Here is a 17009-nt window from a genome sequence, read left to right as displayed (position 1 = left end):
TGTGTGTGTGTGTGTGTGTGTGTGTGTGTGTGTGTCTGCAGGAGTGCCTGTGTGTGTGTGTGTGTGTCCGCAAGAAGTCCCGGTTTCCACAAGGGAGCGACAATGCGTTTGTGAACAAGTGCGGCGAGCAGTTGAAGCAGCACAGGTCCAACGCCTTCACGCCCGCCCGGTCATCCCGTGATCTCAAATTCACCGTCAACCACTTTGCTGGCCAGGTCCGCTGATGCCAGTGACGATGGTGGTGATGGTGGTGATGGTGGTGATGGTGACGGTTTCAGTGGTGGTGATGTTGTCATCTGTTTCCTTGTGTTCCCTTGTCCGCTGTGGTTTGACTGCATCGTGCAGCGAAACATGTCTGCCACTTGCCATCACGCCCTTGCTGCTGACAGCGCCCACCGCCCTCACATGCTGCTCTTGCTCGAAATCACGCGCTGTCCCTCCTCCTCCCGTTACCCCAACCCTTCCCCCCAACAAACCAACACACGCGCGCGCGCAGGTCACGTACTCGTGCGAAGGGTTTCTGGAGAAGAACAAGGACAAGTTGGCCGACTCTGTCGTGCCAACACTCTTGCAGAGCCGCTCGGAGTTTCTTGTTGCGCTGTACACCGCACAACGCGACATGGCTTCCGGCTTCAAGGTCCAGAGCAAACGCAGACAGAGTAAGCAAAGCGTGTGCTAATGAGTGCGTAGGTGAAGGTGTTGGTGTAGGTGTAGGTGTCGGTGTAGGTGTAGGTGTGGGTGTAGGTGTAGGTGTCGGTGTAGGTGTAGGTGTATGTGTAGGTGTAGGTGTTGGTGTAGGTGTTGGTGTGTGTCTGTGCCGTTGTTGTCAGCACTGCCGTCACGATTCCCTTGATCCTTCTTGCAAGTTACCTTCTCCATCTTTCTCCATCTTCCTCCACCTCCTCCTCACGTCCAACACCCACTCTGTCATCCCACCGTCTCCTGTTGTTGTGGTTGTGTGACATTCATTCACAGGCCGCTTTTTCCGAAAACCTCAGGCAAATCTCGCCACACTCTCCTCCTTCTTCCTCAAATCCCTCGACGAACTCATGTCTGCCCTCAACAGAACAATGTGCGCACTCAACACCGCTGTATGTGCGTGTGTGCGTGTGTGCGTGTGTGTGCGTGCATGCATGCGTGTGTGTGTGTGTGTGCGTGCGTGCGTGCATGCGTGCGTGTGTATGTGTCTGTCTGTATCTGTGTCTGTGCCTGTGTGTGTGCGTGCATGCATGCGTGTGTGTGTGTCTGTGTCTGTGTGTGTCTGTGCCTGTGGTGATGACTGAATATGTACTCATTGCTGTGTGTACTCGGCTGGCGTCGCGTTACAACTTGCCTGCCACCCCCTCACCCTCTCACGATGTACACCTGTGCACATGCCATCACCACCTTCCTTATTCGCGAACAACAATACCCAATCAACCACAAACTCCCGAACTACACCACCACATCCATGACGCACTATCTGCATCAAGGCCCCATTTTGTTCGCTGCATCAAGCCCAACACGGACAAGAAACCGCATGCGTTTAACAGCAAAGCCGTTTCAAAACAACTCAAGTACGCCGGTGTCCTGGAAACTGTCCGGATTCGCCAGGCCGGATACGCGGTCCGCATGTCCTTTGAAGAGTTTTGCAAACACTACCGCATCATCTTCTGCAAAGCCCGTAAGTTGCTCACTCAACAGTACAGAGTGCACTCAATGCCCCCGCCCGTGCGTGCACGTCTGTCTGTCTGTCTGTCTGCCTGTGTGGAGTCCTGAAGTTATGTTGTTGCATGCAAGAACATTCTCCGTAGTTCACGTGTAATGCAAACCCCACATGTACTCTGCAAACCGACCCAATGGCAGACGAACAGCCCAACACGGACGCGGAAACGGCGCAACGCATCTTGACGCTGGCTGGACTCAAGAATTACCGCATCGGCACCAGCAAGGTTGGTCCGCCCTTTGTGCGCACTTGTCTGGGTGTTCAGTTTGCTTGCTTGCTTGCTTGCTTGCTTGCTTGCTTGCTTGCTTGCTTGCTTGCTTGCTTGCTTGCTTGCTTGCTTGTGTACTTGCGTTGCTGCCTGCCTTGTGCACGCCTCACCTCATTTCTCTTTGCACCAACCATCCATCCTCGCCCTCCCCAAATTCAAACACAAACACAAACACAGGTGTTTCTGAAGTACAACCACATCGACGAGCTGCAACTTGCCATGCGAAAGCACGCAGAGGCGTTGAGATTTGTGCGGAAAGTGTGCAAAGGATTCATTGCGCGCGTGCGATATCGGGCAATTCTGGCAGCAAAACGCGAAACACTTGATGCTGTTGCCGCATTGCTGACCGCCTGCGAGGTACGCTGTGTCTGTGTGTGTGTGTGTGGTTACCTGTGCTGGGGAGTGTCAGCACAACCTCAGTGGCTTCGTTGTGATGGACTTGCTCGCTGCATCACTGTCATCAACCACAACACCGTCATTGGCACACTTTGATGTCACACACACACACACACACACACACACACACACACACACACACACACACACACACACACACACACACACACACACACACACATACACACACACATACACACACGCTGCTGTTACAGGTGCACCGCGATGCCATTGGAGAATTCCGGAAGAAGCGGCGCGTGCTCGATGTGCTGCTGGAGGAGACGATGGATGACGATGAGCGACAGGGAGTACTGGACCGAATCGCCGCCATGGATACAGCCATCGACACGTGAGGCGACCTGCTTTGCACTGCGCTTTCCAATTCAAGAACAACGCATGTGGCACCATCGCTCCCAGTGACAAGTATACCTCACTCACTGACACACACACACACGTACACATGTAAACGTGTCCGTTCGCCTTGGCAGGGAGCTTGAGAAGCTCAATGATGTACTGAAGACCAACGACGAGCTGCGCATGGAAATCAAGAAACTCAAGACACAATTCGACAGACAGGTGTGTGCGTGCGCGTGTGTGTGTGTGTGTGTGTGTGTGTGTGTGTGTGTGTATATATGTGTGTGTATATATATGTGTGTGTGTGTGTGTTTGGAGCGAGCTGTTTGCAGAGTTGTTGTGTCTGCTTCAGCAACACACTCGAGAGACGCCATTGCCCCTTATTTGCCAACTCACCTCCCCCCCCCCCCACACACACACACACACTTGCACCCGCACACTTGTACAGGAGCACGAAGCAGCGCATGGCATGGGCACGTACGATGAGGATGACGTGGAGGATCTGTATGCCGTTGAGCGCAGCGTCGAGGACACGGTCTGTCACACTGTGCACTTGCATTGCCACCACCACCACCAACAACAACACCACCAACTTAATGTAAACAACAACTTAAACAACAACACTGCCACCATGTGAAACCTACATGCCTCCCCCACCCTCACCACCACCGCCACCACCACCGCCACCAAACCAGATCCCGCGCAAGCTTGACCCCGAGATCAAGAAGCGGCTCTCTGTACATGCACTGAAACAGGCAGATGCGCCCAAGGAATACACGGACACGATGCGAAAGGGATTCTTTGGAACGCTGTTTGGCCGGCGCAAGAAGCACAAGTCGCACAAGAAGAAGAAGAGCAGCTGAGGCAATCAATAGGTGCCGCTGGTCATTGTGTGTGTCACCAACACGAGTTACTGTTGCGTGTGGTTTAATGGCTCGGTTTTTGTTTTGTTGTCGTGGTTTTGACGCTGCGGCACTTCGTGCTGCAACTCTTGTTCCTGTGCATACCACACCCACCACAGCCACACACGCACACCCAAGGACAGTCATCATCTGTATTTTGGCACAGACGAAGATGCACCTCTTCCCTTTGCTCCTTCTTTCACTCTTTGACACGTGCGTTTGTCAATGAGAGAGACTTCTGTCATGTCACGTCATGTCATGTCATTGCTGGATCGAACGTGCACGCCAGCAAGCAAGCAATCAAACAACCAATTCAATCCTGCTCATCGCCAACAACCGCCAGCAAAGCCACAACCACACCCCCACCCCCGCATGACAGTCTTACTCGTCTTCTCGTTCCAACACAACGAAGTGGGATCAATGAATGTACATAACCAAACAACAGCCACGCGTTGCATACTTTGACACTGGCGGCAATGTGCTGTGCTGTTGGGTTGGCTGACGCAGTTGCGTGGAGAATCGTGTGTACTTATCGAAGAGACACAACACAGCACGCGGGACCAGTTATGCAGCAGGAGGGGAACACAGGAGAAGGGAGCAGAAGAGAAAGGGGTAAAAGCAAAGGGGGGGGGGGGACAAGCAAGCGTCATTGGCAAATTGGAGCAGAGAACAAGAGAGAAACAACATCCAAAAAGCAACAACGTCCGGGGGGGGGGGCTGGTACGCTACACGCCACCAGCAAACAATTGCAAACCAACCCAATCAACAACAAAGAAAAACGAGACAAAAACAAAAGACGACAAGATCACAGCGAAAGACAAATGCCAAACAGCAAGACACGCACGGTGTCGGGCTGTTTGGTTGATTTTTCGCATCTTGCGCGCAGTGGTGTCGCTGGCACTTGATGTTGACGGGTGTGTTTGGTTCTGGTTGTGGTGGTGGGTTGTGGTGGTGTGACGGATGGTGGATGAGGAGTAGCAAGCAGGTGCCGGGTTTACTTGCTGCGGCGCTGGATGGCATCGCGCACGCCTGCCCCATACGCAGGGTCGCAGCGGGAGAAGTGCTCAATCTGCTTCTCCATGACCTCCTTGGACACGCCCTCCATGGCGTCGGCAATGTTGTTGAAGAGGCGGTTGCGCTGGTCCTGGTCAAACAGGCGGAAGAGGTTGCCGGGCTGGGTGTAGTCGTCCGGGTTCTTTGGGACGGGGCGGAAGGCGTCGCCCTCGAGCTTCAGTGGCGGCTCAAGCATGCTGTTGACCTTGGCATCGGGGTTGAAGTTGGCGTCCTTGATCTCGCCGAGGGACATGTGGCCGGAGCGGTACTGCGGGCAGAAGATGGGGCAGCGGGCGCGGTTGACGGGCAGCTGGTTGTGGTTGATGCCGAGGCGGTAGTTCTGGGCATCCATGTAGGAGAAGATGCGCATCTGCAGCATGGGGTCTGGGCTGTGGCCCAGGCCGGGGACGGTGTTCTTGGGCGCAAACGCGGCCTGCTCAACCTCGGCAAAGTAGTTGTCCGGGTTGCGGTTGAGCTCGAGGAAGCCGAGCTCGTGCAGCGGGTACATGGAGTGGGGCCACACCTTGGTGAGGTCAAAGGGGTCAAAGGGGCACGCGCCGGCCTCGTCCTCGGTCATGACCTGGACGTAGCACTTCCAGCGGGGGAAGTCGCCGAGCTCAATGGCCTCGTAGAGGTCGCGCTGGGAGCTCTCGCGGTCGCCGCCGACAACCTTGGCGGCCTCGGCGTTGGTGTAGTGCTTGTGGCCCTGCTGGGTCTTGAAGTGGAACTTGACGTAGAAGCGCTCGTCGTCCTTGTTGATGAAGCTGTAGGTGTGGCTGCCGTAGGCGTTCATGAAGCGGTAGCCCGTGGGGATGCCGCGGTCGGACATGAGGATGGTCACCTGGTGCAGCGACTCTGGGTGCTCGGACCAGAACTTCCACGCGGCCTCGTTGCTGCGCATGTTGGTGCGGGGGTCGCGCTTCTGCGTGTGGATAAAGTCCGGGAAGAGGGATGGGTCACGGATGAAGAAGACGGGGGTGTTGTTGCCGACAAGGTCCCAGTTGCCCTCCTCCGTGTAGAACTTCATGGCGACGCCGCGCACGTCGCGCTCGGCATCGGCGGCGCCAAGCTCACCGGCGACGGTGGAGAAGCGGATGAAGACCTCGGTCTTCTTGCCAACCTCGTTCAGGAACTTGGCCTTGGTGAACTTGCTCAGGTCCTGCGTCACGGTGAAGGTGCCGAATGCACCGGAGCCCTTGGCGTGCACAATGCGCTCGGGGATGCGCTCGCGGTTGAACTGCGTGTGCTTCTCGACGAGCTGCCAGTCCTGGAGGAGGAGCGGGCCGCGGACGCCGGCGCGCAGGGCGTACTGCGGGTCAGCGAGCGGGGCGCCGTTGATGCTGGTGGCGTAGGGGCAGGACGGGCGGTCGCCCTTGCCGTCCTCCTTGTTGGGAAGGAGGGCCTTGATCCACTTGAGCTGCTCCTCCTTGGAGGAGGCGAGGAAGTAGAAGGTGCGGGTGCCCTTGACCTGGGTGGTGATCTTCAGGCAGAAGGGGCCCACGGGCTTCTTGGGGGCCGTGGTGCTGGCATCGGGGGCGACCTGGCAGCCGGGCTTGACAGCCTCTGCGGAGGTGATGGTGCTCACGAGAATCTCGCCCTTAAGCTGGCCGTTCTGCTCCGTGTAGTAGCGCAGCGCAGTGTCGTCCAGCACAAAGAACCTGGACTGCCACTTGCCGGACTTGTAGCCGAGCTTGGTCAGGTAGCCGGAAACCTACACACGAACAAATAGAAACGGAGAGAAGGAGGCGAGGAGTCAGAAACGTGTTTGGGAGGGGGGATGTGGTGAGCAGGGGGTGGTGGACACCAATGGTAATGAACAGTGGTGGTGGTGAGCAGTGGTGGTGGAGACCGGTGGTGGCGAATGGTGGTGGTTGAGACCAGTGGTGTTGGGCAGTAGTGGTGTTGGTAGCTCGTGCGTCAGTGATGATCGTGGTTTGCGCACCACTCCTTTGCTTGTGATGACAGGCGCGCCAACTCTTCAAACAACAAACACAAGCACGCCACTGTTTGCAGCCAACACGTACTGAACCACCACCAAACATGCAGCCCAACAGCACGGTCGACGCGATCGACACAGCTTCCCCACACGGGTCCCTAACCCTCTCTCCCAACTCATCACTCACGGTGGGCATGGCTGGTGTGTTGTTGTTGTTGCGCGAGAGAGAGACAGAAGGAGATGCAACACGAGGCACAGGCGCGTGGAAAGTGTGCAGCAAGATGCAAAGAAGGGCTTGCTTGGAGGAAGAAGGAAAAAAGCACGCCCAGCTGGACTCGTCCGATTGCCGAATATTATCGAATGTTTTCCACAGAAAAGCACGTGCGCATCACACGATCCACCGCAGTGTATGTGTGGTGCTGACGATGATGATGATGTGTGATGCAGGCTGAGCGTGTATGTTTTCATGTGCATGCTCTCATGTCGTGCGCCAACTGCTGTACTCTCCTCTGGCACGACGCACAGCCCATGCAGCCACGCAAGACGAGACGGTCAAATTATTCATTGAGAGTGATTGAATGTGGCCAGCAGTAGTAGTAGTAGAAGAACAACAACAACAACAACAACAGCAACAACAACAACAACAACAACAACAACAACAACAACAACAACAACAACAACAACAACAACAACAAGAGAAGAAAGGGTGGGTGACGGGACACTGGGACACGTGGTGTGACATGTAATTGATGTTGGAGGAAGAGCTTGACTCAAGCACGCGCGAGCAGGGAGGCCTTGTGTCATGTTGCTTACATGGCATGTCAGCTGGAACGCAAGCGTGGACAGCTGAGCTGCATGCACACAGAGCGACACAAACAAACACAAGCACACGCCACATCAGGCCGGTCTACTTGCTGATGTTGGCAGAGTACTTCTTCCACAGCTCATCGAGCGTGGCCTCGTCGGGCTCCGCCTTGAACATGTTCTTGCAGAAGTTCTTGAACTTGCTCTGCTTCTTGGGCTTGTTGGGCGACGCCAGCACCTTCTTCAGCATGTCGTTAACCTGCAAAAATGCGTGTGTGCGTGTGGTGGGTGAGCGACGATGGAGGAGGTCATGCAATCAGGCGCATTCGCATCACTTCACGCACACACACACGCATATAACACAGCAACACAACGCAGCGACACAATTCCACAACTCACCGAGAGGCTGGAGCCCTCCTGTCACAAAGAACGCACAAGCCACACACGTGGTGAACAAATTCAAAAAGGGGGTGAGAAAAGAAGACATGTGGACATTTGGGCATTTGGTGTGCAAGCACAGGCAAGGCGTAGATGCTCATGAAAGCCACAATCCATGTGTTGACCCACAAACGTGGTGGCCACACACGCACATGCAAAGTACAACACACGCACATACATCACACGCACATCACACACACACAAAAAAAAACCACGGGCATCTACGCCACCTTCTTCGCTGCGGGGGTGTTGGCAGCCGACTTGACGGCCTTGGCGGCCTTGTTGTTCTTGGCCGGGGTGGTGGCAGCGGACTTGGCCTTCTGCTTCTGCTTCTTCTGTGGGGTGGCCTTGGTCACAGCCTGCTTCACCTTGGTCTTCACATCCTCGTTGTCATCTACAAAAGAAGAAAGAAAAGAGGCACAACACGCGAGTGAATGCATGCGTGATCAACATCAACAACAAGGACAACACAAGGGGCCAGCCCCAAGTGCAGTAGTGTGGGGCGCGATGCTGCGGAGAAGGGCACCATCAAGGCGTCCTTGCCACAACGCAAAACATATGTGTGTGTGTGTGTGCAAATGTGCAGTTTGTTGGTCAAACTCAAGTCAGCCCAATACGTGCAGCCGAGAGGGGCGTGAGGTGTGGCGCAAACCAATGCGTCCAAAACAAACCTTCGAGGTCAAAGTCCTCGTCCTCTTCATCCTCATCCTCATCCTCATCTGGACAAGCCAACCAAAACGACCAATGGTGAAAAGAAGGTGGGAAGACAAAACCGGATACATGCCAGCTCATGCGCATGCCAAGACAACAATCACCCTCACGACGACGACACAAACAGTTCACCCGAGCATCATCATGCTTACCCTCTTCCTCCTCCTCCTCTTCGTCCTCGTCATCCTCAATCATGGCCTTGGCCTGTTCTCACGCGAGAAACAAAAGGAGGCATTTGCAACAAAGCAGAACACGTTGTGACATTACGTCAACGCAAGAAACCCCCGCAACGCAAGCCATCACATCGCTGTCATGGGAAACACAAGTTCCCCACAACCATCTGCATGACACAGGGCAACTGAAGCGAGAGAAGACACGAGAGAAGACACGAGAGAAGACACGAGAGAAGACACGAGAGAAGACACGAGAGAAGACACGAGAGAAGACACGAGAGAAGACGGGCACTTGTGTGCAACTTACCTTCTTGGCGGCAGACTTGCCCGCGCTTGCACCGCGCTTGCCAGAGGACTTGACGAGCTGGGGAGCCTCTTCCTCCTCATCCTCGGATTCCTCCTCGTCCATACCCGTCACATCCTCAATGCGGGGCACTACGGGAGTGTGTATGTGTGTGTATGTGTTTGTTTGTTTGTTTGATTTTTTTTTGTTTGTTTGTTTGTTTGCGTGTGTGTTTGTGTGCGTGTGTGCGTGTTTATGATTAAGTTGTGTGAGAAGGCGATATCAATCATCTGCGAAAGCCAGTGGACATTGGCGCGCATCGGGGGAGAATGTAGATGCACAGTGACACGACAGGTGAGAGGCCGCTGGCTGGGCAGAGCAGTCAGTTTCGGTCACTTACGGTTCTCATCATCGCTCTCCTCCTCGTCCTCCTCGGAAGCGACGTACGACTCGTCAGAGTCGAGATCCTCATCGTCAGAGTCATAGTCCATCAGGCCGGTGGAGATGACCACGTTGCCAATCATGTGCACGGGGCCCTTGCCTGCATAACACGCGTGTGTAGTGGGTTGGGGGTTGGAGGGGGACAGGTTGTGCGTGAATGGGTTGGGAGCGGAGAGTGAATGGTGTGGGCAAGGGAATAGGATGCCACACCACACGCGGCAAGTGAAGCCACCTCACACGTGGGAAGGGAAGCCACCTCACAGGTGGGAAGGGAAGCCATTACACAAAACACGAGTAGACAGTACATACACATGCGTGCACCACACACTAAACACCCAAAACACAGACACGCGCACACCACACGAAACAACACACGCGCGATCGCAAGCAGTCGCTTACCGCGAACGAGGGAGAAAGAGACGGGCTCGTCGAACACAAGCTCTGTGTTGAACTGGTCGACAGTGCCGGGACGAAGGTGGCACACCTGGAACTTGACCTCCTGCTCTGGGAGCTCAACCTGGACCTGCAAGGCGTCAAAACAAACATGTGTTATTGCACTGTATGCCTTGTAACCCATGGCCTTTTTGCTTTGTTGCACAGGGAACACACGGTCCATCAGTGGAGAAGATTGTGCAGTGCAAGGTGTGTGTGTGTGTGTGTGTGTGTGTGTGTGTGTGTGTGTATCTGTGCCTGTGTCTGTCTGTCTGTCTGTCTGTCTGTGTGTCTGTCTGTCTGTCTGTCTGCCTGTCTGTCTGTCTGCCTGTCTGTCTGTGTGTCTGTCTGTCTGTCTGTCTGTCTGTCTGTCTGTCTGTCTGTCTGTCTGTCGGGTGTCGAGTATGCACTGTGTGCATGGACGCACCGTGACAACGTCGTCCTTGCAGCTGGAGTCGACTGTGAACTGCTTGATGACGAGCGTCTCGCCCATCCTGCCCTCGGCGAGCTCCTCCTCCTTGGCGTGGAGGGTGCGACCTGATCCACAACACGACAAACAAAACAAAGGAGAACAGAACAATGCGCACCGTAGTGAGATATAGTTGCGCGCACACGCACATGCACATGCAAACACACATCCGCACACGCGCAAATCAACACACGCAAACCTACACCCACACACACACACACACATCCATACACACGCAAACCTACATCCACAAACACACGCACATCCACACACACACATACACATCCACGAACATACACGAACACACATCCACGTCAAAGTCATGTCTGCAACCGCGAGAGCGACAAAACGCAGTGTGGTGTGGTGTGACGTACCGAAGAAGACGGTCATCTCAGCGGGGACGTCGACGTCACCCTCATCGCTGGAAGGGTAGTCGTACTCAGCCTCGTCGCTGGAAGGGTAGTCGTACTCGTCCTTGGTGAGAGCCATCTTTGTATTGGTGATGTGAGCGTGCGTGTGTGCGGTCGCGTGCGTGTGGCAACGAGGAGCTGAGACGTTGTTGGTTGGCGAGAGTGGTAGGGGAAGTGGCGCGAATCAGCACTGAAACCGACGAAAAAGCCGTGTGGCAGTGGCACACGTGTTGGACGAAAAACCGTGAAAATTATTATTGTCAGGTGTGAGATGATTCCATGCACAATTACAGCTGCTATTTTTTGCGCTGCTGTGTTGTGTGTTGTTTGTGTTTTGGCTGTGAGCAAGAAGCGAGGACCACTGTGCACACCACCCACGAGTTGTGTGTGTGTTGAGATGTCATCGACTGGGCTGAAGATGGGTGGGCTGGAGGAGTGGACGACGGAGCAAGTCGTGGAGTTTGTCAAGTCCATCAAGGATCCCCTCACGCCAGCAGACACCACGCGCGTCGTCGAAAAGGTGTGTGTGTGTGTGTGTCTGTGTGTGTGTGTGTCTGTGTTTGAGATGCTGGATTCGTCGCTCCTGTGCGTGTGTGTGTGTGTGTGTGTGTCGCAAGATCGTTGAGGGTGATGTACATTGTCCACGCAGACACAAGCAGACACACACACACATGCTCACGCTTCTGTGCACACACTTCTGTGCACACACGTGTAGGTGGAAGCAGATGGCGTCACGGGAAAGCAGTTGGTGCGATGCATGAACGTGACGCAGTGCCAGGACATTCTCGGTGCGTTGTGACTGGATAGATGAATGAATGCATGAGTGTGCTCGGAAACACCCTCCCTCAACTGCAGCAGCGCTTGCAATCATGCACTCGCGTTCAAGGGGAACGTTCTTGGAATATGCACACGGCCTCCATTCCCTTGTTCCGGCCCTCACCTGCCAAGTGTTAACAACATGCGCATGTCATTGAAATTTTACAGGGCTGCCGATTGTCAAGGCTGGCGCGGTATCTCGACGCGTGCGCAAGCATCTCCCTCCAGCAAAGGCCCCAAGGAAGCAAGCCCAAGGGTGCGTGAAACCCCCAAGGGGAGCATGCGATCAGTGTGCAGCTGCCCTGAGTGAGGGGGAGAGGCGGGGTAACGCTCCTACCGTGGTATTGTTTGAACTTGTCTCGCTGCTCACACACGCACAAGTGCTCACACACACACACACACACACACACACACACACACACACACACACACACACACACACACACACACACACACACTCGCTCCCTATCTTGTGGCTTTTCTCCAGAGAGGAGACAGTGCCCACATTCGAGCGGAAAGAAGTTCGTCAGCAACACACCCAGCATGCGTTCCCGGAACTTGATACGTCACGCCAATGTCTATCTTTGCAAGAGTCGCGTCACTCACCACTGTTTGTATGTCTGTCTGTCTGTCTGTCTGTGGGTGTGGGGGGGGGTACAGGTGTCTGAAGAGCCGAGCCACCGCTTTGAGCCGGACAAGGCAGAGCCAGCCGATCTTGACGCAGCAAGCCTGCGGAACGTCAAGTGCGAACAAACGAAATGTGCACTTACCTGCATCTGTGCTGTGCTGTGTGTGTGTGTGTGCGCGCGTTGATGATCGACTGCGTGCGTTGCCTGCATTTGTGCTCACGTCTGTGGCATCAAGCAATCAACCACACCGTGCGCTCACTCACACACTCTCTCTGTTCACCAGGTTTGTGCATTGGAGTGCTGGTGGACTCGGCAGCACAGGCGTCTTCTTTGCCGACGTTGGCACAGGTGACATGCGCACGCAACAGAGTCAGACAACATCAAACCTTGCCTTGAAGAGCACGACAAGTGTGCTCGCATCAATGCACACACACACACACACACACACACACACACACACACACACACACACACACACACACACACACACGCACACACACACACACACACACACACACAAACCACCACCAATGCGCGTGCCTCAGGATGGGTCGTTGCGAAACCGACGGGCACGGAGACGGCGGGCGAGATCTTCGCCACGCTCCTGGCAAAGCAACTCGGCATCCGCTGCCCCAACATTCGCACACTCGCATGCGCTGACCAAGAGGTGCTGTGCGCGCGCGTGCGTGTGTACGTGTGTGTGTCTGGGTGTGTCTGGGTGTGTATGGTGTGTCTGAGTGTGTCTGAGTGTGTGGGTGTCTTGTAACGTTTCCTTTTTCCCGTGCCTTTCATTCCTTTTTCCGTGCCTTTCATTCCTTTTTCCGTGCTGTGCGTTGGCTCCAACCATTGGATGTGCCACCAAATGCCCACACCCACCGCTTCCACCCTCACCCTTCCACCATCTTCACCTCTTCCCCTCGCGCCGGCAGGATGTTCTGCGCGCGATGCGATTTGCAAACGGAAAACAGGAGCACACCCAACGCCTCCGCAACCACCGCATCCAGGTCCGGATTCGTGTGTGTCTGTGTCTGTGTCTGTGTCTGTGTCTGTGTCTGTGTCTGTGTCTGTGTCCGTGTGTGTCGGTGTGTGTCTTTGTCTGTGTCTGTGTCTGTGTCTGTGCACCTTGTTCTTCTGTCTGTCTTTTGTCATGCTGTCTCTGCAGCCCGCTCGCCACCTCTGCACAAACGCCTTCGTTCACTCACCGAACAACACCAACACCGCGCGACAGGGCCTGGTGTTTATGGAGCTGGTGAAGGGCTACCCGCTGCCCGCATGCGCAATGAAGGTTCTCGCAGAAAGCTCAGGTGACATTGCAGCCACCAAACATCGTGGCGTGTCTGTATCTGTCTGTCTGTGTCTGTGCGCGGGTCTGTCTGTCTGTCTGCGTACTCCACCACAGAACGCACACACGCACATTTCAACATTCGCTTCCACTCAATCTTGAGCCAACGAACCAACCACCAAACCAGCGAATTGACACGCGCGCACACATACACACGCACACTCTCATCATCATCATCATCATCATCATCATCATCATCATCGTCATCGATCTACCTCTCATACACTCCAATCACATGTGCAGGCCCGAATTTGCTGCGGCACGAGTGGGGGAGTGGTGGTCCTTTCATTTGGACAAACTTTGGAAACATGGAAAATATCATGGTAAGCAGCGTGTGTGTGTGTGTGTCTGTGTGTGTCTGTGTGTGTCTGTGTGTCTGTGTGTGTGCGATTGGGGGCGTGCTTGGTTGCAGCGGTATCTGTTGAGAGATTCATGAAGAAAATGAGGGAGGTTGGAAGATGGTGAATGTGTTTCGACACACAACAAGTGAGATGTGCTGTCTGTCGTGCTTGGTGGGTCGTTCATTGCGTGTGCACATGTGCATGGCTGCGGCAGGTGCAAGGGCGCGTGAAGGAGGATGACGGCCAGCTGAGCATTGCTTGCATCGACCAAGGTTGGACCAGTGTCCTTGCCATGTGTTTGAAGGACGTGCCGTAAAGTGTACTGTAGTGGCATGAGGTTTGTTGTGGCGACGTGCAGCCGTCGCGTGTTTGCCCTTTTTTTTTTTCTTCTTTTTTTTTCTTTTTTCTTTTTCTTCACGAGCCAACAACAACAACAACAACAACAACAACAACAACAACAACAACAACAACAACAACAACAACAACAACAACAACAACCGAAATGAATGACGCCCCGCCGTCGCAAGGCACAACGTGCATCACAAACGAGAAAGGGCGTGCATCATATATGGAGCGTGTGCGTGACGGCGCCCACGCCGCGTGTGTTGAGCGAAACGTCGACTCGAAGCCCTTCAAGCGCCTTCGTGATGCAATCCTCAACGGGTACGCGCACGTGCGCTTGCACTGCTGTCGTGTTGTTGTGTTGGGCGTTTGGTTGCAATGATGCTTGGTCGTCAACATCCATCTTTCCGCCTCAACTCACGGTTTGTTTGCCTGCCTGTCTGCATGTCTGCGGCTCGTGCTGTTGTGTGACCTGTCACCAAACCGCTTCAATTTCCACCACGATAACACCCTGTGGTAGGACGGGCCATGACGTTGGGTCGGAGGGCTGCCAGCTGCTGATGGAGGGAATACAGAGCGGATGTGCCAAGCTGCACGCGATGTTGCAGAGCAAACCGTCCATCCTCGAAGACCTGCTCATGCAGACTGGACACGCCGTCAGCGACTTTGGTCCGAGTACCTTTTGTGTGTGTCTGTGTGTCTGTGTGTCTGTGTGTCTGTGTCTGTGTCTGTGTCTGTGTCTGTGTCTGTGAATTTGTCCGCCTGCCTACTTTCGTCTTCGTCCTCATCGTTGCCTCCTTCTCTTCCCCATCCCCCTTCCCCCCCCCCCCTATGCTCACGTTCGCCAGGCGAGCTGGCGAGTGGGATTGAGCGGTTGGAGCTTGCGTTTGTCCAGGAGACGGCCAGCATCATTTGCAGCGTGTACGAGGCAAGCGGCCTCACCCAGTGATGCGACACGACAAAACCGCACGTGCAAAGAGAGGGAAGAGAAGAGATAGTATGTGTGATGTGATGTTGTGATGTGATGTGGCACCATGCCTGTTGTTTGCTCGTTTTGGCTGTGATGTTTGTTGTTCTTGCTGTGATGCTGATATAAACGGTGTGATAGACGTGACTCCTAGAGCAGTAAAGAAAGGGGTCACGTGTCATGTGCACTCGCCAACACAACACGACAACGTGGGCAGCAGACACAAGGACACAACGTCCACCACCACCCAACCGCCACTCTCGGGCGACATCATAAATTGCATCCAGCCAACCACTCCACAACAGCAGCGGCGATGCGGCTGAACGCGAAAGAGCTCATTGTGTTTGCCAAGACGTGCCCCCGCGTGGACAAGCGGGGGTACCTGTACAAGCGAGGCGTGTACAACACCCAATTACGGCGGCGATTCTTCGTCTTGAAGGGGAACCTCCTCTTCTACTACAGACGCCAAGGTAAGCGTCGTTGGGGGGGGGCACCTGCGTGTGTTTTGGCAGTGTTGTTGTTGTTGTTGTTGTTGTTGTTGTTGTTGTTGTTGTTGTTGTTGTTGTTGTTGTTGTTGTTGTTGTTGTTGTTGTTGTTGTTGTTGTTGTTGTTGTTGTTGTTGTTGTTGTTGTTGTTGTAGTTGCTGTTGTGTACGTTGACGTGGACAAACACGCACACAGGTGCACACGCACATGCGCACACATGCACACACACAAACATGCACACACACATGCACACATGCACATGCACGCACACCCGCTGTTGTTCGTCTCATCCATATGTCCACTGCCTTGGATGTACGGCAACAGAGGACGATGAGCCGCTAGGTGTGATCGTGTTGGCTGGGTGTACGGTGGATGCAGGCCCGCGCGTACCCGAGCTGGGCCTGTACACCTTTGTGATTAACTTTGATCTCTCTTCTTCCCAACAACCCACCCGATCCTTCGAACTCGCCGCAGAATCAGGTGCGTGCGTGTCTGCCTGTGTGCTTGTGTGTGTGTGTCTGTGTGTGTGTGTGTGTGTGTGTGTGTGTGTGTGTGTCTGTGTCTGTGTCTGTGCGTGTCTATCTGTCTGTCTGTCTGTCTGTCTGTCTGTGCTCTTGTGTGTGTTGTTCAACCTCATCCTCATGTTCACACGCTCGCGTGTCCGTCTTCCTTCCCTACACACATACACACATACACATGCACACGCACGCACAAACCCCAAATACACGCACACAGACAAAGCCATGTTTGAGTGGATCCAGGCGATACAGTATGCCAACTACGAGATGCTGCGGGTTGTAGTGGAGGATCTGAAGGCGCGCGTGGAGGCGGCTGAAACAGAGCGCGCGATGGCCGGGCACCGCCCGCAGCCGCAACAGCAGGAAGGGCAATCCGAGGCAGGGGAGGCGGCGTTGTCGCCCGTAGCGGAAGCGGACGAACACGAACAGAGCTCGCAGCATCACATCTCCTTTGGTGAACGTGCACACAGTGCGGGTGACACGCACGCAGCAAGCGCGGCGCGAGCACACCTTGTGGGACAAGCCAGCAGCGGGCCACACGCATCATCCATCTCAACATCATCGCCAACATCATCACCAACGGGAACGGGATTACCGCCACCCGGCTCCACACCGCCAGCCATCCCACGCCCATATCACGAGACGATGATGTTCAAGCAGCGAACATCGTCCAGGACCGGCGGATAGAGCCGCCGCCACTGCCTGCTGTTGATGTGTGTGTGTGTGTGTGTGTGTGTGTGTGTGATGTGTGTGTGTGTGTGTGTGTGTGTGTGTCTGTCTGTGTCTGTGTGTCT

At 54.7% G+C, this 17009-nt stretch overlaps 5 protein-coding genes across 5 annotated transcripts in view; 3 read left to right on the top strand and 2 right to left on the bottom strand.

Annotated features, from left to right (window-relative positions):
• Positions 1 to 4064, top strand: part of PTSG_08457 (myosin X) — a gene marked incomplete at its 5' end in the record, with an annotated part of 8330 nt that extends 4266 nt beyond the window's left edge. The window contains 10 exons of the mRNA XM_004990651.1: positions 75 to 215; positions 497 to 670; positions 999 to 1072; positions 1473 to 1663; positions 1846 to 1931; positions 2151 to 2330; positions 2585 to 2718; positions 2858 to 2945; positions 3172 to 3258; positions 3419 to 4064. Of these exons, the coding sequence (XP_004990708.1) occupies positions 75 to 215; positions 497 to 670; positions 999 to 1072; positions 1473 to 1663; positions 1846 to 1931; positions 2151 to 2330; positions 2585 to 2718; positions 2858 to 2945; positions 3172 to 3258; positions 3419 to 3586 (1323 nt within the window). The 3' untranslated portion in view covers positions 3587 to 4064. The remainder of the gene's footprint in view (positions 1 to 74; positions 216 to 496; positions 671 to 998; positions 1073 to 1472; positions 1664 to 1845; positions 1932 to 2150; positions 2331 to 2584; positions 2719 to 2857; positions 2946 to 3171; positions 3259 to 3418) is intronic.
• On the bottom strand, positions 3986 to 6946 carry PTSG_08456 (catalase). Its single transcript, XM_004990650.1, has 2 exons — positions 6802 to 6946; positions 3986 to 6389 (listed from the first exon to the last, which is right to left on the bottom strand). The coding sequence occupies exons 1-2, from the start codon at positions 6808 to 6810 to the stop codon at positions 4620 to 4622; spliced, it is 1779 nt and encodes a 592-aa protein (XP_004990707.1). The 5' UTR covers positions 6811 to 6946; the 3' UTR covers positions 3986 to 4619.
• A 215-nt stretch (positions 6947 to 7161) lies between these two features.
• Positions 7162 to 11011, bottom strand: PTSG_08455 (uncharacterized protein). The gene is made up of 10 exons (XM_004990649.1): positions 10740 to 11011; positions 10324 to 10433; positions 9864 to 9987; positions 9424 to 9564; positions 9048 to 9175; positions 8720 to 8771; positions 8528 to 8575; positions 8087 to 8250; positions 7818 to 7835; positions 7162 to 7677 (listed from the first exon to the last, which is right to left on the bottom strand). The coding sequence occupies exons 1-10, from the start codon at positions 10852 to 10854 to the stop codon at positions 7522 to 7524; spliced, it is 1056 nt and encodes a 351-aa protein (XP_004990706.1). The 5' UTR covers positions 10855 to 11011; the 3' UTR covers positions 7162 to 7521.
• A 59-nt stretch (positions 11012 to 11070) lies between these two features.
• PTSG_12729 (uncharacterized protein) lies at positions 11071 to 15359 on the top strand. The gene is made up of 14 exons (XM_004990648.1): positions 11071 to 11295; positions 11491 to 11563; positions 11760 to 11847; positions 12079 to 12112; positions 12252 to 12334; positions 12504 to 12568; positions 12766 to 12887; positions 13150 to 13224; positions 13449 to 13524; positions 13806 to 13885; positions 14118 to 14175; positions 14431 to 14566; positions 14766 to 14914; positions 15094 to 15359. The coding sequence occupies exons 1-14, from the start codon at positions 11173 to 11175 to the stop codon at positions 15192 to 15194; spliced, it is 1263 nt and encodes a 420-aa protein (XP_004990705.1). The 5' UTR covers positions 11071 to 11172; the 3' UTR covers positions 15195 to 15359.
• Positions 15360 to 15492: 133 nt separating this feature from the next.
• PTSG_08452 (uncharacterized protein) lies at positions 15493 to 16902 on the top strand (the record flags this gene model as incomplete). The annotated part of the gene is made up of 3 exons (XM_004990647.1): positions 15493 to 15682; positions 16022 to 16177; positions 16433 to 16902. Exons 1-3 carry the CDS (start codon positions 15526 to 15528, stop codon positions 16900 to 16902), a joined length of 783 nt encoding a protein of 260 aa, XP_004990704.1. The 5' UTR covers positions 15493 to 15525.
• Positions 16903 to 17009: the final 107 nt, after the last annotated feature.

This window comes from Salpingoeca rosetta, assembly GCF_000188695.1.
Source record: "Salpingoeca rosetta unplaced genomic scaffold supercont1.23, whole genome shotgun sequence".
NCBI lineage: Eukaryota > Choanoflagellata > Craspedida > Salpingoecidae > Salpingoeca > Salpingoeca rosetta.
The sequence above is the reverse complement of the archived record's forward strand: the minus strand, read 5'-3'. Positions and strand labels throughout refer to the sequence as shown.

Excerpts from the sequence above, each read along its gene's own strand:
- PTSG_08455 (XM_004990649.1), bottom strand. The coding sequence starts at position 10,854 with ATGGCTCTCACCAAGGACGAGTACGACTACCCTTCCAGCGACGAGGCT. Across the intron at positions 9,176-9,423 it reads GGAGAGCGATGATGAGAACC|TGCCCCGCATTGAGGATGTG; the intron begins GTAAGTGACCGA and ends ACACTCCCGTAG. Across the intron at positions 8,251-8,527 it reads CGAGGACTTTGACCTCGAAG|ATGACAACGAGGATGTGAAG; the intron begins GTTTGTTTTGGA and ends CTTCTTTTGTAG.
- PTSG_12729 (XM_004990648.1), top strand. The coding sequence starts at position 11,173 with ATGTCATCGACTGGGCTGAAGATGGGTGGGCTGGAGGAGTGGACGACG. Across the intron at positions 11,296-11,490 it reads CCACGCGCGTCGTCGAAAAG|GTGGAAGCAGATGGCGTCAC; the intron begins GTGTGTGTGTGT and ends ACACACGTGTAG. Across the intron at positions 11,848-12,078 it reads CCAAGGAAGCAAGCCCAAGG|AGAGGAGACAGTGCCCACAT; the intron begins GTGCGTGAAACC and ends GCTTTTCTCCAG.